Source organism: Morone saxatilis, unplaced genomic scaffold (genome assembly GCF_004916995.1).
Source record: "Morone saxatilis isolate NCDOM2014 unplaced genomic scaffold, NCSU_SB_2.0 Contig15, whole genome shotgun sequence".
Classification (NCBI taxonomy): Eukaryota; Metazoa; Chordata; class Actinopteri; family Moronidae; genus Morone; species Morone saxatilis.
The window spans coordinates 14197023-14221291 of record NW_023339707.1 but is presented as its reverse complement, the minus strand read 5'-3'; the positions used below and the strand labels follow the sequence as shown (position 1 = coordinate 14221291).

The 24269-nt window shown below is 37.7% G+C and overlaps 4 protein-coding genes across 6 annotated transcripts in view; all 4 read right to left on the bottom strand.

Moving 5' to 3' along the window:
• lad1 (ladinin) overlaps window positions 1–2465 on the bottom strand; it is a 7516-nt gene extending 5051 nt beyond the window's left edge. For both annotated transcript variants that reach the window (XM_035656232.1, XM_035656233.1), the window contains exons 1-3: window positions 2282–2465; window positions 1407–1592; window positions 539–839 (exon numbers count right to left, since the gene is read on the bottom strand). In XM_035656232.1, coding sequence (XP_035512125.1) covers window positions 539–839; window positions 1407–1592; window positions 2282–2319 — 525 coding nt within the window. In that variant the 5' untranslated portion in view covers window positions 2320–2465. The remainder of the gene's footprint in view (window positions 1–538; window positions 840–1406; window positions 1593–2281) is intronic.
• A 1741-nt stretch (window positions 2466–4206) lies between these two features.
• tnni1a (troponin I type 1a (skeletal, slow)) lies at window positions 4207–12314 on the bottom strand. Its single transcript, XM_035656260.1, has 8 exons — window positions 8706–12314; window positions 7107–7138; window positions 6951–6957; window positions 6756–6797; window positions 6383–6514; window positions 5877–5966; window positions 5603–5779; window positions 4207–4978 (listed from the first exon to the last, which is right to left on the bottom strand). Exons 2-8 carry the CDS (start codon window positions 7118–7120, stop codon window positions 4874–4876), a joined length of 567 nt encoding a protein of 188 aa, XP_035512153.1. The 5' UTR covers window positions 7121–7138; window positions 8706–12314; the 3' UTR covers window positions 4207–4873.
• Window positions 12315–12446: 132 nt separating this feature from the next.
• On the bottom strand, window positions 12447–14901 carry phlda3 (pleckstrin homology-like domain, family A, member 3). Of its 2 annotated transcripts, none has more exons than XM_035656262.1 (2): window positions 14151–14901; window positions 12447–13107 (listed from the first exon to the last, which is right to left on the bottom strand). In XM_035656262.1, exon 1 carries the CDS (start codon window positions 14578–14580, stop codon window positions 14155–14157), a length of 426 nt encoding a protein of 141 aa, XP_035512155.1. In that variant the 5' UTR covers window positions 14581–14901; the 3' UTR covers window positions 12447–13107; window positions 14151–14154. The 2 variants fall into 2 exon arrangements, with proteins under 2 accessions (XP_035512155.1, XP_035512154.1); XM_035656261.1 differs by having other exon boundaries at window positions 14145–14899.
• A 1080-nt stretch (window positions 14902–15981) lies between these two features.
• The window catches only part of csrp1a (cysteine and glycine-rich protein 1a), a 13875-nt gene continuing 5587 nt past the window's right edge, over window positions 15982–24269 (bottom strand). The window contains exon 6 of the mRNA XM_035656259.1: window positions 15982–16472. Within this exon, the coding sequence (XP_035512152.1) occupies window positions 16396–16472 (77 nt within the window). The 3' untranslated portion in view covers window positions 15982–16395. The remainder of the gene's footprint in view (window positions 16473–24269) is intronic.

The window sequence follows — 24269 nt, the reverse complement described above, 5'->3', positions numbered from 1 at the left end:
TGAAGCATTAATAGTCTGAATGTGAGAGAAGGTTCGTTTTCCTGTCTTGTCAAAGCATTTGTCTGTCACTGAAGGCAGGTCATGCTTTATCATTTTTAGGCATGCTAGCGGCTGTTGGTTGGTCATTCCACCACTTTAGTCCAACACTGAAATATCTCAACAACTACTGGATGGATTGTCATGATATTTTGTGCAGACTTTCATGGTCACCAGAGGATGAATTCTAGTGACTTTTGTGATTACTCAACCTTTCCTTTAGCATCACCAACAAAGGTCAAAGTTCTCACTTATCCCGTGTAGTATTTCAGCATCTACTTCATAGATAGCACATACTTTTGTACAGACATTCATGGTTCCCAGATGATGTATCCTAGCCACTGTGGTGAGCTTATGACCTCTCATATAGTGCGATCATCACATCAAAATGCTAATTAGCAAATGTGACCTAAGATGGTGAACGTGGTCAAGTCAAATGACAACATTCTTGATATAGTATTTCTTTCACTCTGTTGAAAGGTAACAAGTGACTACATCTTACTTTTCTGTTTGTGACGTTAGTACTCGTATTGCTGGGGCTGCTGCTGGTGGTGGGACTGTAAGAGGCTGTTTTTAGGGGTGGTTGTGGTTTGGATGTGGCTTTCACAGAAGGTGACCCGCTACTCTGGTCCTCATCCATGTCCCCCAGAAGCTCCAGCCGGACCCCTCCTCCTCCTCCGCTGGCCTCTGCTTCCTCTTCCCCTACCTCCTTCTGTCGTCTCAGCGTCTCCACGTGCCTCATCCTTCGCTTTTCATCACGGACACGCAGCATCTCCACAAAGTCCAGCTGCAACTGCTCAGCACTGAAAATAAATAACACACATCACATGAATTACCAATATGTATGATGGACAGACTCTAGTGAGGGGAGAAAGGATCAGTCAGTTCTGTGTCTGATTACATTTCTCTAATGAAAGACTACAGTTCTTCTCTCTTTGAAGACTACTTCTGCTCCAGATACTCAGCTGGTGGTGTTTTTGACAGCTTTTTATACTTTCCATCAGGTTTTTTTAATGTGTTTGAAAAGTATATAGGCCTATACGACACACTCCCAAGGGACAAAAGTGTAAGAATCCTCTCTCTCTGCGTCTGAAATCCATCCACTAAAAAAGGTGTACCATCAAAGAAGATGGATTCCTACATACTAGCATCCATATGGCCATCTTACATAGGATACAAGAAAAACAGAGAAAAAGAAAGATATAGAAAATGAAAGACAGAATAGTAGCCTAAATAATAAACAGTATAGAAGCAGAGTGAAGAAGAGCAGAGCACACACCTACAGCAACAGAGTCATGTCAGACAGTCTATAAATCAAGCTTTGGCAAGCACAAAACGATAAATTATTCTTTACAAATCGTGAGAATAACCTGCTGAGCCCCTGGGACGTTTCACTTGTGGAGTCTGTCCCGAAGGTGCTGTCACTGGTGGGCGTGTCTCTGGGTGACTGGCTGAGGTCAGCATCGGGGTCAGCGGTGCCGCTTGAGCTCTTCACCCTCCTCCTCTTCTCCCTTTCCACCTCCTCCTCATCCTCCATCGTCCACTGGCGCGCTAGGCTGGGGACAGAGTCGTAATGTAGAACATGGGTGCGTAAAACAGAAAATGAAACAGAGGCAGAGACAGGGCCTCATAAAAATGAAAATACAGAAGAAATGAAGGCAGTTCTCTGCTTGTTTTGGTTGCTTTTTATTTGAGTGCAGTAATAACAGTTACACAGAACCTGCTTTACTTGTTTATCAACGGTTTTTGAGTAGAGTTACAGTTTGTTTGTCTGAGCAAGCTTTAAATCAACCATTCAGTTTAGCGTTCTGCATGGTGTGTGTATAACACACATTATTAGTGTATTGGTGCAGCAGGGGGCCGATGTCCCCTCTGGACAAACACAAATATTCAAGTTAAGACGCACAACTCTTCTGGTTATTTCTAGACGTTACAGCATATCATTCAAACATCACAGCAAAGGTCTGCACAAATAATAACACCAAAGGAGACAGGAAATTGCATTGTTTCATAAGGTTACTGTAGGCTCAGATATTAGATAGCCTACAGATATTATGAAGTCCCTAAATGAATACATTTATTTTATTTATTAAGCTGATTGGCTGCAAGAGTGAAGCCAAAAGAGCTGCTTTTTATGCTGATTCAGTGAACAAAGTAAGACTATATAACATCTCCTGTCAAAAAGCAACAGCTGCAGGATGGTGCTCTCAAACACAGGTGTCATATTCTCCGGATACAATCTTACCTGGACAAAGCCGACCAGTTCTTCCGACTGATGGACATAATTGGACGAATAAATGTAAAGTTCCCAGGCGCACTTCGCTCACAGACAGGGAAGAGTCGACTGAATGGCACTCTGAGGGCGGCAGTGAAATTACAGTCGGTGCGGCACAATGCAGTCCACCTTTACCCCGGTGCGGTGCACTGAGGCGTCACGTGACCACAAAGGTAAGCTACCCACCTGGGAGAGCGAGAGAGAGAGACAGAGAGGGAGAGAGAGAAAGAGAGAAAGAGAGAGCGAGATATTCCATGTATGGTGGAAATGTGGAAGTTATGATAGCTTGTAACAGTCACTCCTTTGTAACAACCAGAAAGATTGATGGAATAGTTCATTGCCGTATTGCCTACTCAGCAATAAATTAGCAATAAATTAACAATCTCTCATTAATTGTTGAGTAAAAAAAAAGCAGAAGAAAACGTCAGAAAAGCGAAGAAATTAAACTGACAGGATAAGGCATAAGAACAACAAAATAGGTTTTAACATAAAATAGAATATCATCAGTGAAAATAATCATTTTAATTTTAATAAAATGTTTTCTGAATTGGTCTGATAGTAAAAAAATAAATAAAAATACATGTAACTGTTTTTAATGCATGTCCGACTGGGTTTTGATGCACTGGGCAGTGAGTTTATTTACAGTGTGAGTCAGACTGTTTGCTCTGGCTGTGTGAGGCCACACCTTTCCCTGGAGCCCAGTCTGTCGGACTCTGACCCAGGCTCAGTCCAACTAACACACCCTCCACCTCACCTGGCTTTGTACCCTACACCTGCTTCATTCTGTGCAGAAAGGGAGGCCACGATAAACAGGGTGACCTATTATTATGATTACAGGTAAAATAGCTTCATGCTCATCCAGATCCCTCCTTTTTGTGTGTTTGAGCTAACGTGAGCCCACTTCACTCATATTTGGTGAAGGCTGGCTTATAGCTCATACCATTAAGATGATATCTTATGGAACTAGTTTGCATGTTACTCCCTGGCCAAAGACGCATGCAGCAGCACCCTGTCATTCTAAACACTGAAGACTGTTTTTCAGGGTTGCTGCAGTGTTCATTTGCTTTACAATGCCATAAGGGAAAACTGTATTTGGTGTCACCTGACTGCCTCAGGCTCTTTGCATCCACTTGGATAAGGTGATAATGATTAAAGTACCATTACAGAAGCACTTTTCAGAGGGTGCTTTATGAGCATGCAAAACAGACAGCTAAAGAAGACAGCTGGCAGACATAAGCATATCAGATGAAATGTGCTCTCGTGCAGAGGTGCCTCCATGTTAGAGGTACAATTCTTGGTGTCTGAGTTCCTGTTTGTCCATATGTTCCTTCTGCATTCCTCTAATATAAAGCAATGCTAATAGTTTTCAGACATGCTAGCAGCTCATTGGGCTGTGCTTTTGGACATTTGCTAATTAGCACCAAAAACAAAGTACAGCTCAGGCTGATGAAGATGTCATTTAAGATGTCAGTAAAGCAGGTGTATGGTCATAAACCAAAGTATTTTTGATGAAAAGTTACCGGATGACCAAAATGACAATTAACCCAGAATGTGATATGAATCAACAAAATGTCATGGCAATCAATTTAACAGTCAGACAGAGAGTGCCGTTCCGAGATCCAAGCCTCTTGGTTAAGAAAACAAGAGGCTGTGCAACCTTAAATTATTTAAGGTGTTTTTTAACAGCTATATGGCTGAACAATTTGATCACATTTGATCCCAATCTGGAAAAGAAAAATCATGTTTGATGTGGTGCTTAGTCCTCTCACCATCTGTAACAAGAAGACTATTACCTAAGTGAAGTGAAGATTCCTCTTTATTCATTCAAATAAAACCATTGTTCATTGATCATACATTTGCTCAGAAAAACAGCACAAAGAAATTAGATTGATTAAATGTGTTTTATTGTTGCGTCAGCTGATGACGTACAAATCACTTTGTTAAAGTTCATAAAAACATCAAGCAAGAATATCAAAAAGGCAATTTAATTTTGGATAGGTCATATTATTGTCTATAATATCATTTGGCGTGCTGGTTAAGTTACAATATCTGGAAATACAAGCTGCATTTTTTTTTACATAGCTATACAAATATAAGCCTAAATCTCTGGGCTTCAGGTGCAATATCAGTTATGAGAACAATACAAATAATAGCACGTGGCACATAGATAAAGTAATTTTTAACAGCATATCAACGAGCAGTAAACAAAACAGTTCTTAAAGGACCAGTGTGTGTGGGATTTAGTGAGATCTAGAGGCGAAGTTTCAGATTGCAACTAACTAAATACCACTCGCCTTCCAAGTGTGTGAGGGAAATTGTGGTGGCCGTGAAAAACGCTAAAGACCAGAGCCAGTGATTGGTTTAAATAGATCCTCCTAAATGTTACAAACTGGACCTTTAAGGAAAGTGAAGAAAACTCTTTGGGAAAGTGGGGGTATCTTCTCACCTCCATCGCAGGAGCATACGCAAGAATAACAGTATTAACTGGAAATGCAAAAGCTCAATAGACTGTGGGAAAACGAAACCAATTCAGATGCAGGAGGAGTGATGACACCTGTGGGTTCACTGGGCAGGACCCTTAGCAGCATCGAACATCTTCTTCCTTCCCTCCATCCCTGACATGGCCTCCACATTCTTCCTCCAGTCACTGTCCTCCACTGGCCTCTTCTGCACATAGATACAGAAGACATAGGGTGTAACAGTTGGTATGAAAGAATGAGAGCAGATTTTGTTGTCTTCTTAAAGAGACTGTGAAGTAGAGCAGGATCAGAAAATCTTATTATCATTATTGTTTGTTTCTGAGCCTTTGAGACCCATGATGTCACCTGTGAATCCCCTGTGAGAATACTGTATAACTGTACTAGTATAACTGGTTTACACCACCTAATACATTCAGAGACACATCCATCCATGCGAGCACACACAGATGATACACACCAGCACCTGCTAATCTGCGCATGTACGTACACACACACACACACACACAGACACGCAGTGGCCAGTGAGCAGAACTGGTCACAAAATCTTCTCTTCTGTGTACAATGGTATCTTTGTCTTGTGTGCCTTACCTCCTCTCACACACACATGGTCGCCGCCCTGTGCTGGCCCTACTGCTCGGTATCTCAAACACACCCTTCACACACACATAAACACACTTTTCAGGTGTTCAGTAGCGCTGACGTCATGTGTGTATCTGAAACTTCACAGTAGCTACCTTGCAAGCTTGCCCTGAGAAAGGCACACATCTTTCTTGGGCTGGTTTGATTGTGTTCTGTGTGTATATGCACACACCTTCTCAGTGTCCTCTTTCTTTACAGACTTGAGGTTGGCCCGGAGATCCATAGAGACTTTGTGCTTGGAGCCCAGCAGCGAGCGAAGGATAGCGTCAGCAGACACACGAACACGTCGAAGATTAGGCCTCTTGAATTTCCCCCTGAGGTCTAACACCTTGATGTTCAGGTCTTTAATCTGGACCAGGGATTGAGAATTGAGCGGCAATTACCATTAGTTCTGCAGGATTTTCTCATGGTGACACATGGAAATGGGCTGAGGAAGTAATGTATACCTCACGTGTGTTGAGCATGACTTTGGCTTCAATGTCATATCTCTCCTCATCCACCACATCTACCTTTTCATGGAGCTCTCTGCAGAGGTTCTATACACAAAAAACATACACACAAAGGTTGAAAATTTGGTATTTTATGGAAGTGACTTTTCAGTGTAACCCAGCTTCTTTTCATTTCCTGTTTTGACACAAATTCAGGCATTTTATCTTACCTATGAGGACCCTGTCTGTCAGCTGTTCTATGCAATAAAGACATGAAAAGGCCAAAAAAATAACTTAAAAAAAAAAAAAAAAAAGATTTTTTGGCTGAGTGTGGCAAAGTTCACAAAAAAAAGCCAGGTTGAAGAAAGGATTATTTTAGCCTGGGCTGACAACATTAGCCTTGCTGAAGGGGAGAAGCAGCTTCTTTAGCAGGGTTTACAGGTTTTAGGTTACTGAGAAGCAAGTGGAGGGAGTGAAGAGAAGGAAGGACGTAGGAGCATTCGGGGAATTTGAGGACCAGTTACCTGTAACTGTGCAAGGCTCAGGCTGCTGGTGTTTAGAGGAGGAGCTTTCTCTGCAAGATACTTCTCTTTCTCCTCCTCTTTAACTAGGATCTCTTGTTCCAATTCCTCTTTGGCCTTTGCAACCATCAGGCTCTGTACAAATAAGAATTGAGATATAATACAATAAAACAGGATGCTCTTACACTGCTCTAGTACAGCACATCATGCTTACGTGTTTTTTTTGTTTTTTTGTTTTTTTACATACGAGGCCAAACGTTCAGGTCACAGTATAGACCCAGGATACTGTACAACAATACACAGAACATGACCTCTGCTGCTCTCCTGTGGTTAAACACATTAATTACATTAAAGTTAGGTGCATGATCTCTCTTACCTTGAGCATCAGCTTCCTTGAAGCTGAGATCTTTGGTTTCCTCTGGATGGAGAAGATAAGTCAGGACATTCACAACACATTTCAAATGTTAGAACTTCACTTGCAACTTAAAATGTCATCTGAATTGTTTTCTGTGGAATATTTTAGGAATTAGCAATACCTTTGTAAAAATATATGATAAAAAAATTGTCTTACCTCTTGCCTGTGAAACAAAAATGAAAAGATTTAAAAGACAGGAAAGACCGAATATAATTTGTAAGTTCAGGAATATTTGTTGTGTGTGTGTGTGTGTGTGTGTATGCGTAAATGCGTAAATGGTCTATAATAGGGAGACAAAGCCTCATCACTCACACATGCTCAGGCATCCTGCTGATGAGATCTCACTGGAAGAGAGACATAAGAGATTAGAAAGATACACACACACCCACTGAACAGTTGTTTGTTCATCAGCTTTTGGGGGGCCAGCCAGATCAACTTTCTATTCTTCTTTATGAGCACTCTCTCAGAATGTGGGTCCATTTCTGCGTATGTAAGCTGTCAACAGGCCAATCATACGAAACTCTACAAACTGACTTCTACCCTCCTGCTTGTTAACACTCTCTTGACACTTAATTGCAATACCTAATAGAAGTGTGTCCTATACTTGTCATGGCTTTAATAATACTTTCCAAAAAGCATTATTGGAGAAAAATCACATGAGTGGTTTTCTTGTTACAGAGAGAACTTGTGGGTACTGGAAAGGATTGTGGAGTAGCTCAGTTCATTTGAAAAAATAAATATTACAACCAAAGTTAAAATAAATAAATGCTGAGTCGGCTGTAACACCTTAACACCACTTAAGGCTACATAAAAAGTAGTTAGCCAGTATGCAAATCCACCCTATAGAGGTGGTATTTTGTTCTTGCTGCATCAAAAATTCAGACCTCACTGTAGACAGTTTTTTGGGGAAATATTGTCTACCAAATGTAAAATACGTAAGGCATAAGGTGAAACTTTGTGAGTCACACAACTCATCTTGTCAGCTGTTGCCTACAATATTGTTTTCACTCTTGTCATCACATTAGCTTACCCCTCCTCTCTCTCAGTCTTATGGCCTTCTGCCCTTTATCAAATCAACAACAGATTTACAGCACTCACACCTTGTCTGTCTCACCTTAGCTCAACCTTTCTCTCTCTTTATATCCCTCTCCCATTTTACTATTTGGTTTCAGTTAAGAATGACACCACCTAAGACCTCCCAGCATGATGGGGTTACAGGCTGCTCCAGCGGATTAGGAAAATTCCTGACTGATAGCCATCTCTCCCGTCTCTCATCCCCATATTTCTCCTCTGGATTATCTCAGGGAGAGGAATTTAGAGTGGTTTGTCTCCCCAAATAGACCAGGGGACATCTGAGAGACAGCTGTAGAGGGTGATTGTGTTCTGGGGTGCCCAGTCTGGATCAGGGGTTTACCACCAGTAACTCATGGATGATTATGAGCCTCTGTGGTGCAGCCAACTTGGCAGTTCAAAAAGCAACCCAAGGTGCTTTGGAAAGTTCACGTCAGCCTCGGATTTGAACAGATTTAAAGTTAGCTAGTTTGTATTATTTCAACTGATCATCTGCAGAGTATTCTGGCTAATGTACTTATGGTTTAGATGCAGCCACAGACCCAATGATGAAACCAGGCTACCAACAAAAAGACACTTTTAAGCTCTCACTTTTAAATTCTACTAATATCCCCATCAACCTATAAACCATTAGATCCTGAATCGTTTGAAAATTTGGAAGTCTAGGAAGTCTGTGAGGCAAATTTTCAACAAATAAATGGTTGTACCAGACAAATTTATATCTATTCAAACTGTAACCCATTTAGTTTCCGTACCATATATGCAGAGAACAAAGAAATAGGCCTAACCCTAACATCACAACTTAAAATCTTTACCGACCACACCATGAAAGGACCTTACCAGTGTCAGAAGCAGGAGAGAGATCCGACAACAGCAGAGGCAGGATGGACAAATCAGCGATGCAGCCAACAATATGGCGTTCCTCTATTTAACTGCACCCCCAATTGTCTCACTCTCTCCTTCTCTTTTGTTAGTGGACGCTATTATTAGTCAATCCCATCTCTGCCTAATCTTGCTCTGTCCATTTGTCTCTCACAGATTCATTACAAACCAGGGGCCAGCAGTTGGAGCTTTGGCCTTGCACGACACAGGATGATAACGGCAACTCAGATAATAAACTATAGGCGGGAGTTTATGTTTATATGGTCATGGTCTTTGAAGGGAATTGAAACTAAATTAAAAAGTGTTACAAAATGGTAAAAAAAAAAAAAAAAGTAAAAGAAGATTTTGATTGCTAGTCTTCTATGCCCTTGTTATTGACAGGTCGAATAAGCTTAAAATGATTGTCCTACCCAAGTTCTTATATATTTTTAGCACATTCCTGTTTTAAATTAGACAAAAAGAGTATCCAAATTCCTTTGTGGAAAGAAACGTGTATGGATTCAATTCATTGCAATTCAAAAAACTTTACATAACAAGCAGCAGTGACCATGTACAGCTATGTCAGATCAGCCACACAGGCAGCGCCACGCCTCCACAACAGGGGCAAACATTGATAAAATTCCCATATAGAATGAGCAGTAAATAATACTGGCTATCTACCTGCTTGGGTTCCTTTTGAAAAGGCAGCCTCACAAATTTTACAATCCTCCCTGCTCCCCCTGCCTTCCACATTTAACACCAATAGAGTTGTGACTAACTCTCTCAAAATATTAATTCAATTTAGAAAACACTTTGGTCTTCACAGACCTTCTAATCTTGCTCCAATACTCTGACTACCATGTCAAGTAGTGAGGGTTAGTGAATATTGTGGTTTTGTTTAGAACAGTTTGTAGTATAGTACTGATTGTTAAAAGACTTGAAAGATTCTGGAAAAAATTGTGCTGCAAGAGAAAGTGACAAAACCTGTTGTGTAATGACACAAGTCCTTTGTGCTGTTGAACAGCCAACTTGAGGTCTATATTTTTGTTGTTTAATGAAATACCTTGACATCTGATAGCATAAATGGATTGCTACTACAAGACATGCCACATGCAGTGCCTTAGTACAGCCAACACTAAAGACATTTCCATCAGCCTCAGCTGTTTACTTTGTGTTAATAATAATTGGCAAATGTTAGGACACTAACATGCTAAATTAAGATGGTTAAAACAGCAAACATTATACTAGCAATTAACATTGTCATGTGAGAATAATAGCATGCTGACATTAATATTTAGGTCAAAATATTGTTGTGCCCAAGTACAGCTTTAGAGAGCTGCTGGCATGGCTGTAGACACTCAGTCATGTTTATCCACACCTAAACCTCGAAGGGCAAATCAAAATGCTAGACATGCTTGCAGGGAGGCCCTTCAGAAATTTTTGCCTTGTCTTAAGCCTCGCAGACAGAAGTTCTTGACAAACAAAACCATCTGTAACCCAAAAGAAAATGACCGTGAGTGACCAAATGAGTACCAAAACTCAGAACACAGAATTTGCACTTGCTAATACTTCCAAGTCTCAATTAAATTACAGTTATTACGTTTTCTAATGCTGTAACAGGTGTGTTTCCCTCAGTAATACTTGTAAACAGAGGGGTCAAACCGACCTAAGACCTGGAAGGACATTCGACCATGAGTTGAAGTTGAATAACATCATTGTTGTCTGAAAGGTGGAATATTTAAGTTTGTTGAAAAGCTGGTGATAAACAGAATTTATGGATTTAATATGATGACACACCTAAAGGAGTATGAACAATGACTTGGAGCTAACATTTTTGGAGTAACGTCAAGCTAGCACCACAAAAAGCCTGTAATCATTTCTACTACATGCAAGTGCAAAACGGTTGTCTCACATCCACACTTATGTCATGTCATCTTTAAAGGACCAGTGATTAGGATTTAGGGGCCTCTAGTGGCTACCTTGCAGATTGCAACCAATTGAATAACTTAATAACATTTGCTCGCCTTCCAAGCGTGTAGGGATCAATCCCTACTGGAATTTATTTTTACACAGATTCACATATACATTAATCAATAAATATGACAGTGTGACCTGGTTCTTGAATCCTAAACCTTATCAGTTTTTAAAAGACAGACATACAATTTGAGCAATACAAATGTAATTTCTACACATTCCAAATCAATAATTTATTTCACTGCTGGGTTCTTTTTCTGAAGATTGTTTTGTCTCAAATTCCCATGGCAGTTTTTTTTTTTTCCTTTAGCCTCTTTAGATTCAAGCTAAGATACATTGCTTTAAACATGCCAGAAGGATGTTGTGAGAATGTTGCATATAGAAATTTAAAATGCTCACATAACCCTCTACAAGAAAGACAAATAAGAAAGTATGACATAATTCACACTGTGATATGGTATTTCAGGTTTATACAGTATGTACCTGTGAGGAGGTAAAGTGTGTGATGGAGGAATGAAAAGAATATAACACACACAAACATATTAGATACACAAGACAGAAGATATTAATCAAAAAAGAAACAGCAGCCTGCACTACAAGAGGAACTAGCAAAAAACTACAGTCAAGTCTCACTCTCTCTCACACACACACACAGCCAAACAACAGTGAACAGGAGAGAGACAGACCTCTAGTGGTTTGACACTCACACTGCAGACAGCAGCTCCATTTGCGAAGGCCTGAGAAGAAAGATGTGACATGTATAAAAGTTTAAAGAGTAATCTTGAGTCTTTGTTTAAAGAAGTATGTACACACATGCATTGTCAGTGTTGTTATGACTAACAATCACTGAACTCTATATCGGCCCCTGTTCTAGGATTTGGTTTATGAAATTCACTGTGTCTGTTTATCTGCTAAGAAAACCAGATACCCTGGACAGAGGTTATGATGTTTAGACAGGGCATTCCACTGAGTAGTGTGAACACACACACTCTGAAGAGACTGGATTTAGGACTTATTGCACACAACCACCACTAAACCACACACTCACTCCACCACAGATCCATCACATACAGTATTCTGCGTATTTACATCTGCCCACACACACTCACACATACAAAGTTAAAACCAATGATCCCTCACTGGGTGTCTCCGCCGCTTGCAGTGCTCCTGGTCCTTTGCTGACTCATGCGGTGTGGCTAGCTTTGGGGTTTTCCACAGTAATGAGAGAAGTCGCTACACAATCGGCCCTTTATTCCTGACCTGCATTGAGCCCCACAGCCGCACACACAGACTGCTATATTCTTGACACACACAAAAGATGCTTGAATGAACAATATATGCAAGGCCTCACTAACGAGAGTCTGCTGATGCTGAGGCCTTGCTGAATTTCATGCTGGGTGTGCACGTAAGCTTCTGTAGGTGAATGCGTGTGGGTGGATGTTTGTGTGCACATGCCTCGGGCTCACGGTGCTTCTCATTAGTGCACACTGCTCAGAACAAAAGGTGTTCTGACTTCAGCATACACGCAAGAGCAGGAGAGCAAATCACAGAGTGTGTCTGTGTCTATGTGTCTGGGGTGTGTGTATTTTCCAGAGGCTATAACAGCAAGGTTACGCCACAACTGGAAACAGATGAGCTTAGCAATTAATGGTCTGAACCTAAAATAAATTGCAGCTGACTGTTTGGCTCTAAGAGATAATATATGTTACAGTGTAGAGAACTGAAGCATTGTTCAAAAATAAAAACTCAAGAGAAAAATATGTCAGCACTTCAGGATTACTGACATACATTTATTTGATCTTTTTAATACTGTACATGGTTTCAGCAAATATATAGAATACAATGTGCAATGAATATGAGCAAAATAGATATTCTTCATCTTCAGTTTTAGAAAAAACATGCTGATCTGTTCAGTCTATAAGAAAAGTTTTCAAAACCAGTCAAACAGCAATGTGTTTCCATCAAAAGCAAGACTGAAGAAACAAAGTGACTCCTGTTTCAGTAAGACTAGAAAATGTCAGGAATAATGTCCAAAATAGAAAATATCTTTGAAACATTAAGGCACAACGGGTAAAGTGTCCTAGCTCCTCCCTCTCTGTCCAAATAACGCCATCTTTTCCTTTCGCAGCGGTTGCCACAGTGACCTCGAACAGTGAGGTCACAGAAAAAAAATCATCCATGCTTATAGAGTATATCAGATTCCTATGCTTTTTATATGACAGCGTGAATAAGCTTGTGTAGGAAGACAAGAAGTGTGTCTGTGACACTTGGTCTCAGTCCTTTAATCCATATTCGTTGAAGGCCGTTCCGTACATCCCATCATGCTGTGCACCACAGAATCGAGCCGACGGATCTGGTGTCCTGTACCCTTGTCCACTCCGATTGGTTCACTCCCAAGAAGTAAAGGCTGGAGAAAGAGGAGCAGATTTTTGATGTTCAATTGTTCATTTATATATTTGACACTGGGGGCAGCCGATGGTGTCCTACAAAGTGCATTTGTAGTGAGTTACGTTACACTGTTACCACGGCTACTAAGCTAATTTGGGCACTTGACTACTGCAGCTCTCTTAAGGAAGCATCGCTGTGGATTCCTGGACTGTGAGCTCATAGTTCAGACTTACACACTCAGTTCATGAACATTGGAGATTTCAGTGAGCAGTTCCAGTATGATGGCACTGATTGTCTCCTCAAATGTGGAAAAGCTGAAAAAAATGTATGGTTCTGGTCATCCCAAATGTTCCGTTGTATTTATGTCTGTCAAATACATAAGAGAAGGCTGTATGTTTATGTGTGTGTGTGTGTTTAAAAATACTTGGCTTCCTCGTGAGGGAGAGGCAGGCAGATGTTATTTTGGAGGCTCACATTGCATCGTAATTATGTCCTCAAGTGAGAGTAGGTTTGTGTTGGACTATGGCGTGTTAAAGGCCAATGACCACGGTAAGGAAAAACTGACTTTCACTCCACCGAGGAACATGTAAACACTGAAGTGGTACTTGTAAATAATCTTCAGCACAAGCTTAGCGTGAGGCTTGAGTGCTTCTCAGTCATGTGCCACCTCATCCCCACGAGTCTGGATGTTTTCATTCCATCCAATCACTGCTCCAACTAGTTACTATTAGCACCCTTTCAACCACAGAGGGGGAGATTATCAATGAAAGTCAGTGGCTGCACTGATTGGGTGGCAAATGGTTGAGATTATCTGGCTGGGAGGAAAAAAAAGACATGTATACCTTTACCATTGAGGTGTTTAAGTGATGCTTTGACTTTCAATCTCAGACACACACAGTTAATGGGAATTAACCTGAAACCTTCCAGTTATGGAAGGGTGTAAAGCCTCACTGTTACCCAAACACAAAATATATTTGGATTAAGTAGTAAGCTCAAACCTATTTGCTTATTTTGATGACAGCCCCCTGCCTATTTCTAGCCTATTTAAAGGTTTACCTGTACCATGTCAGAGCTCCTCATCCTCCCCAGTGCTGCCCAGGTGTGCAGTGGACAGGTGCCTGTTCCGTCCCGTTTGCACGGCCTGCAGGTTCTTGTAGCGCACCAGTGCCAGAGCGATCTCCGCGTTCCACGCCGTGCCTTCCTGCGCACACCTAAAGTCAATCTCTTTCCCCGTAGCCATCACCACCGTGAAGTACACCAGCCCTCGCTTGTACTCCACGCAGTCCACCGTGGCCATGCGATCAAAGCGGAGCTCCTTGGCTTTGGAGCTCCACGCCGAGCTCGGAGCATCACCACCGCCGCCGCCTTTGCAGTTGTGCAGGCGCAGTCCTTCCTCAGTGAGCACGCAGCGCTTCTTCTTCCACAGCTGGAGGAGCCCGCTGCTGCGCTTCTCCAGCAGTCCGTCCCTCATCACTTTGACAGGGAGAGACATGGCCACGCTGAGCCCAAGTTTTCCCAGACAGAACCGAAACTTACAAAGTCTTCGGCAGCGGCGCGTCTCAAGATAAATCCATTAAATACACATCTCATATGTTACTGTACCGGTGTCGAGTGTACCTCAGGAAAACATATCGGTTCGAGCTGTGGAATTAGTAATAATAGTAATTCAAAAAACTCTCATAGAGCCTGTGTATTAATCCAACCTGTGCGCAATGACAGCACAGCACGCCGTGGATGTTGGTAGGCTGGTCTGCCTGGATATGTTTGAACATGCCCCGCTCCTCCGTGGACCTTCTCCCCCCTTCAACTAGCACCCCGCCTCCTCCTGGTGACGGCAGGAGGAGATCCGGGCTGTTTATAAGATTCCCTGCCTCTGTGTGTGTGTGTGTGTGTGTGTGTGTGTGCGCGAAGAATGTGAGTCAGTGAGTGCAAGTATAGACAGTTGGATTTCACAGTACTCTGTGCGTTGTTTGTGTGTTCAGAAACACAGGTAGGTGGGTTTAGCCACCTATCACCTGTGTTATGTCACAGTGCACCTGTTTAGGAAAACCTGGCACACACCTGTCAGTGTAAATTCCTTAAAGAAAGAAAGAAGTTAGTTTAATCAGTTAGCTTTTCTTTCATGTTCCAGAAAAGGTGTTTATGACAAGCTGCTTTCACTTGTCTCTTGGTTGAGAGCTGGAATGTGAGTGGGAGGCAAAGGGTGGATAAAGAAGTCAAATGTTGTAATATGTGAGTGTGAGAGACAAACAGTGCAAGAAAGAAATGTTTTTTTTTTTTTGAGCAGATAGAAACAAACGGCTAATCAGTCAATTACTTTTTATTTTGGAAACTATTTCATTTAATTATTTTTTAACAAATAGTTCCAGTTCTGATATTTTATACATTATAAGTATAGGCTAGGCTATATATAAACAACATTTACTCATCCTGAAATAATAGCAGGCATTTTGAAACCAGTAAAAGGGAACTGAATGTTTTTTAGTGGAGAAACTGGTTAGATTTTTCACAACAAACTCCAAAGCCCTTCTGATTTGTCTGAGGTTTCACTTCATTGTACTATAATAACCTCCTAAATTATGGCATTTTAAAAAAACAACCTTTTTGTCAGTCTTCACATCCCTGACAGCAACATGGCTCTAATGTGTCAGGCGAGCATTGTGGGTGGAGTGAAACCTTTACAAAATACTGGACACATCGTCTCAGCACTGTGATGTGTCACTGTGATGTTATGAGAAGAATGGATACAATGAACTCAGGTGGTTTCGTGAAACTTACGTCACTAACGTCATCATCCAAACTAGTTTATTCCCTATTCCTCACACACACACACAGTTTCACTTACATGTTCTTGTGTAATTTGTTCACCAAATAAGAAAAACTGGCACTAAAGTCATGATCTTTCCATTTTTATTCATTATCATACTGTTTGGAAAGCATATAACATACAATCAAGCAGCACTTGCTCTATTACACTGACTATTGCTGAGATTTCATTCAACAGCCTCACAATATGAAGAGTGCAAATCAAATGCAGCGTTGAACAGATAGCTCTTTTTTTTTTTTAGTATTACATGTTGGTTATGTGTCAGGATTTGCTGTAACTAGCACTAGTAAAACACCTTTGGCCTACATGAGACTAAGAGGGTGTTATCTTTATCTTTAACTGTACAATTTATTATAATGCAGGCTTTTGATCTAGCATGTTTGTGTATCAGGTGCATGTTTTACTGGCAGCAGTCTGCCCCCTGCAGGATGAACAGAGTATTCATCATCAGGAAACCTGTCAACGAGGCCCCGGTGGTCTCTACTGAGTGTGCGCCAGCGCCCCGGCTCCAAGTCCGTACCCGAATCCCTTGGGACCAAAGTTTTTGCCGTAACAGCCTGTTGGAAAGAAAGGTAATGTTAAAAAGCAAACTCCACGCTGTTGTAACAACAACATATCCCCAAGATAACCACAGTTGGAGCCCGCTGGAGCATGTCTTTAGGGTCAGCTATGCTGGCTAAAAGCATTATCGTTAGCTTTGGGACCTCAGCTGAGAGAAAATCAGGTTGCCGGCGTTACCAGCAGGTTACGTTTTTTCGTGAAGGTTACGTTACATTTTCTGAGCGACCTAACCTCCGTTTATGCTCCTCTAACTGTTGTGAAAGCCTTCAGGTTAACGCTGTGTGAAACCCACTCTGAAATATGTAAACATTTTATTCTACTCCGCCTCTTGCAAAACATTTTATTTTTTTCCTTTTTGGCCTTTGGATTTTTAAAAAAAAAAAAACAAAAAAAAACCCTTTTAAAACAACTTTCTTTTCAAAGAAATTTAAAAGAGAAAAGGCAGTTCTTAACAAGAAAAAAATGGGTGGGCTTGGAAAAATTTTTTTTTTGAAAAAAGGGGGACAAGGGAAACAGGGGCAGGGGGAAAAGTTTTAACATTTTATTTGTTTGAAAAAGGTTTTTTTTTCAGGGGCTTTGGGGGGGAAAGGTGGGGAGGGTTTTTAAACAAAAAAAAAGTTCTTGGGGGAAAATGGGTTGATGTGGATTATTTTTTTGGCAGGAAAAATTGGGGGGGGACAGGGGAGGGGTCATTTTTGCCTTGGGGGAAAAACACAACTTGGGTTTAAGAAAAAAAAAACAAGGGGCAGGATTGGCAAGGGTTTTTTTTTTTCACATTTCCCACCAAAAACTTTTTAAAATTAAAAATTTTTCCTTTTTTCAGGAAAAAAAAAACAAAAAAAAAAAACCAAAAACAAAAGGGGTTTTTTTTCAAAACATTTTTAACTTTCCAACCCAACTCTTTTTGAGGTTTTAAAAAAAGAAAAAAAAAAGGGAGCAAAAACCTTTTTATTCTTTTTAAAGCAAAAAAAAAGGATTAAACAACAAAAAAAAAAAAAAAAAAAAAAAAAAGGTTTTTCTTGGTGTGTTTTTTCCCCAATTTTGCGGCCTTTGCTTTTTGGGTTCCATTACAGAAAAAAAAGCCCACAAGAATTTTAAAACTGGGGCAAGGGGGAGTTTAAAAAAAATTTTTTTAAAAAACCCAAGGTGGTCTCTTTTTTTGGGACTGGCTTGCCCATTTTTTGCCCAAAAAAAAAAAAAAAAAATTTATAAAGGCGGGGCCATATTAAAATTTAAAAAAAAAAGATGTTTTAAAAAAAAAAACGGGGGTTTTTCTTCCAAAATAAAAAAAATAAAAAAAAACTTTTTTCTTTTTTTGGGTTTAAAATTTGTCTTTTGTTTTTTTTTTGGATCGTTTTGGTTTTGTGAAAAAAAAGAAAAGGGAATTTTATTTTAAGTTTTTCCTTTTTTAGAAAAATCCATTTTTGGTTTTTTAACCTTTCAAAAAATTTTAAGGGCCTGGTTTGGCCAACATTTGGTAAAACCAAATTTAAAAACCAAAGAACTTTTTAAAAAAACTGGTTTGTTCAAAAGGAGAAAAATTCACATTTAAAAAAAAAAAAACTTCTTGGTTACCCAAATCTTTATTTCACTTTGTTTTAAGTTTTTAATTTCTTTCTTCTGAAAAAGTTTTTTTTTAAAAAAAGATAAAATCACAGTTCTTTGGTTCTTTAAATTGAAAAAAATTTTTAAAAAAAAGGCGCTGGTTATTTTCCTTTATGGAAAAAAAGAAAAGAACTTCTTGGAACCATTTTTAAAAAAGAAAATTTTCTTTTTTTACATCACAGGGTTAAAATTTTCCCCACAGGTGTTGTTTGGTTATTTTTGAATTTGTGTTTCCACAAGCTGCATTTGGCATTTTATTTAAACAGGATTTTTTGGCCATTAGGAAAAGGGAAAAGGGGGGAAACAAGTTTTTGTTTTTTGGCCGCTGGGGTTCTTGAAAGAACAAGTTTTTTACTTCGCAAGGAAAGAGAAAGGGGTTTTTTTTTACTCTGTGGGGGAACGGGCGGGAGCTTTCCACAAAAAAGTTTTTTTTCCTTTGCTTCCTTTTAATGTTTTAGGTGAGTAAAAAAAAAAAAACTTTTTTGCTTTTTGCGCTTCCCTTGTTTCATTGTCCAAAATGTTTTTTTGGAAAAAAAACCACTTAAAAAACGTGTTGTTCTTTTTTTGGACCGTTTTTGTTCCACTTGTCATTTACAAGTTTAACAAAACTAATTTAAACCCCAATTTGTTTGAAACTTGGCTTGGGGGTTCAATTCTGTTTTGTAAAAAAAAAGAAAAAAAAAAGAAAGAGGGGTCTTTTTCTTTATTGAAAAAAAAAAACCAAACTTTTTTTGGAATTTTTCTTTTCAAGAAGGCTGGGAAACCCACTTTTTATAATTTTAAATTTTAGAAAAGAAAAAAAAAATTCCACTTAACCAAAAAAAAAAAAAAAAAAAGCTTGCTATTTTGTTTTAAAAAGGTTTTCCCAAACCATCATTTTTTTTAACGGTTTTTTTTTGTGTTTGGGGGCAGGTTTAACCCAAATTAGGGCAAAAAAACAAAAAAAAAAACAAACAAAAAAAAAAGTTAGGAACCAAAATTAAAAATTTACAAAGTTAAAAAAATCCACCTTTTAACACTTTACAAAAAAAAAGTTGTTGAGGTTTTTGGGGATTTTTTTTTTTTCCTTTTTCAATTTTTTTAAAAAAAAAAAATTAAAAGAAAAAAAAAAAAAAATTGCAAAATTTCATAAAAAAACTTGTTTTAAAAAAATGAATTTTACCTTTTATGGTTAAAAAAAAATTAAAAATGTTAATTTTTAAAAATACATTTTAAAAAAAAAAAAAAAAAAAAAAAAAAAAAAAAAATTTTACTCTTCTCAAACCTTTAAAAAAAAAAAAATATGGGGTTTAAGGTTTTTTCAAATTTAGGTTGTTTCTTTTGAGGTGGAAAGTTAATTTTTGTTTTTTGTTTTCCTTTTGTAAAAATCAAAAAAAAAAACAAATTTTTTCCCTGTGATGGAAAAAATTTAGAATGGAAGAAAACATTTTTTTCTTTTTCAAAAAAAAGGAACCTTAAAAATTTCCCAATTAAAAAAAAAGGAAACAAAAGTTTAAAAAAAAAAAGAAAAAGCCTTAATCGCCAAAAAAAAAATAACATTGAAAAAATTCTGGTTCAAAAAAAAAAAAAAAAAACATGCGCAAAAAAGGAGATATTTTGCAAAAAAACCAAATTCTTTTAAAGTATAATTGGTTTTAAACAATTGTGTTTTTGTGTTTGTTGTTTGTTTTTGTTTTGTTTTTTGTTGGTGCATGGAAATGTGGTTCTGTTTTTTGTTTGCAGGTTGGTGTGTGGGAAAAAAAAGAAAAAAAAAACTTGGACAAGGCACAAAAAAAACTTTGTTTTTTTTGCCGGTTTTCATTATTGGGGAATTTGAAAAAGTTTTTTTTTTACTTTTTGGCAAAAAAAAGGCGTTTGCTTTACGGCCAAAAGAAAAAAGTAATGGAAACCCCAAAAAAGGCTTTTTACGCGGTTTTTATTTGGGCAGGCGAAAGCAAGGGGAAAAAACCCTTCCAAAATTGCATGGGGGAACAAAAAAGGTGAGGAGTCTTCTTGGGGTTATTTAAACATTTTTTGAAAGAAAAAAGTTTGAGTTTAAACACCAACAAAAAAACAAAAAAAAACAAAAAATTTTTTTTTTGGAAAAAATTCTTTCGTTTTTTTATTGGGGGCTTTCTTTATTTTCTCTTTTTATTTTTTCTCTCTCTCTTCTTTCTCTCCTTTTCTCTCTCTTCTTTCTTCTTCTCTTTCCCGTTTCAGAAAAAAACCTTGCTCCTTCATCGGTTTTCCTTTCACTTTTTTAGGGTTAAAAACCCAAAAAAAAAAAAAAACCCAAAATCCCCAAAGCTTTTGGCTTCAGAAAAAAAAGTTTTTTGGGAAGGAATCAAAGGGAAACCCAAAAAAAGTGCCCTCGCTGTTTTGGCAAAAAAAGGCTGTGTTTACCGCTTGGCTTGAGGAAAAAAAAAAAGTGATTGGAAAGCTTGGGAAGTGTTAAAAAGGGAAAAAAAAAAAAAAAAAAAACACAACACATTTACACAAAAAATGTGCATTTGCTTTTCAAAAAAGTTAACCCACCCCATTTTTATGATTTTTGACTTAAAAAAATCCTCTTATTTTTAATTTTTTAAACAGGCATGGGCCAATTTTTTTTTTTTTTAAAAGGTCTTGGGGAATTGTTTTCCAACCTGCGCAAAAAAAAAAAACATGTTAAAAATGGAAGAAAGGCCTTTGAATTCAAAAAAAAAACCAACCACTTTAGGCTGAAACAAAAAAGGGATTTGGGAAAGAAAATTCTACTGAAAAAAAGTAAAAAAAAAAAAAAAAACTATCACTGTCTTTCCCTTTTCCCAATTTTACAAAAGGGATTGAGTTTTTTCTAAACTAAACCAAATTTTTTAATCCCAACATTTGCCTGTTTTGCAAAAAAATTCCCACAAAAACAAAAAGGGGAAAAAAAAAAAAGCTCGGGTAATCTTTTTGTTTTACTTACACAAAAAAAGCCATTTCCTTCAAATTAATTTTTTTTTTTTTTGCCACATAAAAACCTGTTTCTTTCAAACCATTTACTTTGCTTTTTTGCCCATTGGGTTAAATTGTTCAAACCAAAAACCCACCAAAATTTAAAACCACGAAAAAGGGAAAACCTTATTAGGTTTGCAAAACTTTTTTTTGTTGGTTTTCCATTTACCCAAACAATTTTTTTTTCCCCTTAAAAACCAAATTCAAAAAAAAATATTTTACCAAAGAAAAAAAACTAAATTAATTTTTTTTAAATGTGTTTTTTCCTAAAAAAGCAAAAAAAAAGTTTTGTGGAAAAAACCTTGCTCTTTGTTTGTGCAAAAGTGCAAAAAAAAAACAACTTATTAAAAAACATTAAAATTTTAACCATTACCAACCGTTTTTTGGCCCAAAAAAAAAAAAAAAACCACGATTTCAAGGTTTTCCACTCTGAGAATTTTTAAATTTGTGGGGGCTTCCCAAAAAAGAAAAAAATTGCCAAAAAAAAAAAAGAAAATTTTTTTTGGGCATTTTCCAAAAAAAAGGAATTTATCTGATTTATTTTAGAAGGTTACTAAGGGTTTTTCGAACCCCTTAATTAAGTTAAGTTTTACTGTTTTATAAGTGTGGTTCTTGTTTTTGTCAAAAAGGACCTGTTTTTTCAAAAAAAAAGAAGGCTTGGGTCCAGGAAGGTGGGGTTTTGAAAAAGCCCAAAGGGGGCAAGGAATTTTGGAAAAACGCAATGTTTGGAAAAAAAAAAAAAAAAAAATTTCCATTTCAATGGCTTTTGCATGTTTCTTGAAAAAAGGGAAAGATTTTTAATTGATTTAAAAAAAAAGGTGATTTGGCCCATTCAATTCAGGCCACAAATAAAAACACAAATGTTTTTTTAAAAAACCACAAAAAGTTTGGGGGGGGGACTTGTTTAACAAAAAAAAAAAAAAAGCGGCCCAAAGATTGAAAAAAAAAAATGCTTAAAACTTTTGGGAAAAAAAAAGTTTAAATATTTTATTTTATTATCCTCATAGTGTATTTTTTTCCACCTCTTTAAAAAAAGAGGAAGGGAAAAAAAAACACTTTTTATTGTTTAAACTTTACCCAAACTTAAAAAACAAAAACCCCCCAAACTTTGAAAAAAGTTTATTTCTTTTTAAAAGAGAACTTTGCCAAAAAGTTTTTGGTGAACTTTGGAAAGTTTTTGTTTTAAATAAAAAACACCAAAAAAAAAAAGGTTATTTTAACTTGCAAGAGGGGCCCCCTTAAAAAACACAAGAAAGGAGGGAAATTTTCATTTTTCCAGAACAAAAACAAATTTTAAAGAAGAAGAAAAGAGAAAGGAGAGAAGAAACATTTAAAGCTTTTGTTTTTTTTTTTGAAAGTTGTTAACAAAAGAAAAAAAACGCTTATCCTTTTTCTTAAAAAAAACGTTTTTGTTGTTTTCGCTCTGTGAGAGAGAGAGTGAAAAAAAGAAAAAAAAAAAAAAAAACATTTAAGCTTAACATAAAAGCGAGGTTTTCTAAAGCTTTTATTTTTTTGACATTTTTCACAAGGACCAAAAAGCAGACCATCTGATTGAAAAAAAAAAAAAAGAAGCACCCCACTTGTTTCTCTTGCCGAAAAGGTTTTTTACAAAAAAACTAATTCTGGGACTGGGGTTTTTGGAATTTGGCCCAAAGGGCGTTTTTTTAGGTTTTCCCGGACGGTTGGTAACATCCTTCAACTAAGCTGTTACAATGTTTCAAAAAAGGCAATATGTCCAGCACGAATCCAACTGAGTTTAGTTCAATTTGAAAATAAAAAAAAAACTCTTTTTTTCGCGCCGCTTGGGTGGACCATTTTTTTCATTCTTGGGAAAAAAAAAAAAAAAAAAAAAAAAACTGGAAAAAAAGCACAGTTGGAATTTCTTGAAAAAAAACAAAAGTTTTCCCAAACAAAACTGGTTTTTCCCAACTGTGGAAAAGGTCAAACAATTGACCAAAAAAAAAAAAATTTTCATTTTTATTTTTTACCGGTGGGCAATAAAAAAAAAACCCAAAATCCTTTTAAAAATCCCAAAAGAAACTTTTTTGGAACCATCCACAAGGAACCACTTTTGTTTTTAACTAAAAGGCCAAATAAAAAGCAAAGGCCGAAAGGCCCAAAGGAGGACAACAAAAGACTGTTTAAAAAATTAGTGGCAAAATTTTTAAAAAAGGTAAAGGGAATTTTTTTCCCCACCCCAACAGGGACAAGGTGGGGGGGAATTTTTTTTTTTAAAAAAAATTCGGTTTCGGAGAAGGGGTAAAGGGGGGGGAACCGCAAGCAGAGTTTTGGCCCCCAACGCACGTGACGCAAAAGGAAAAAATACCCTTTTTAAAAACGAGGGGGTTTTGTGGCCGGAATTCTTTGCCAACTGTTGGTGGAAGCTGTGTGGCGTGCGCGCTGGTTGTTTTTAGTGTGCGCGAACTCGCGAGGTTATAAGAAGCAAGGCCAACTTTGTGTCTGGGACGTTGCTTCGCAGAAAACTGTTTGGGCACAGGGTTGATAACATTAAGATAAGAGAACCATAGATGAATGGCCTTTGTTGTTCGAGCTACCGAATTTCTCTAGGGTTGGAAGGCCGCCCCCACTTTTCCCAGGGTTTTTTTTTTTAGGGGCTTTTTACTGGGAAAAGGGAAACGGCCAAAATCTGTTTAAATTTGGGGGGCCCCAACTGGGTCCCCCGTCCTTTTGGCTGTTGTGGGAAAACAAAATTAAAATTAAATTGTTTTCTGGGCGGGCCATGGAATTGGAAGAAAAAAAAAGAAAAAATGGAAACCTTACTTTTCCCCTCCAAACCTGAAATTTATTTTAGCTTTGGAGTAAAAAAAAAAAAAAAAAAAAAAAAAACCAGGTTTTTTTCCTTTAATTTGAAAGGTTTCCCATTTTTGGGGGGTTTTCCTCCCAATTTCCTTTTTACTTTCAAAAAAAAAATCTTCTTTTTCCTTTTCATTTACCCCATTTTTATGGGCATTTTTTACCATTTTTTTAATAAAATTTTGCCAAAAATTTTTCTCAAAGGCTTTTAAAAAAAAAAATCGGGGGTTTCAATTAAAAAAACCATTTAAAATTTTGGTAGTGTAACTGGTTTTAAAAAAAATTAAAACCAGATTGTTTTTTTCCTTTGCTACTGACGAGTCGAAACTTGCGCAGCAATGAGAGCAGCTCAAATTCGCACTACGTCACTTCCCCTGGCCCCGTCAAGGAATAAAATCTCCCTTTTTTAGTTTTTT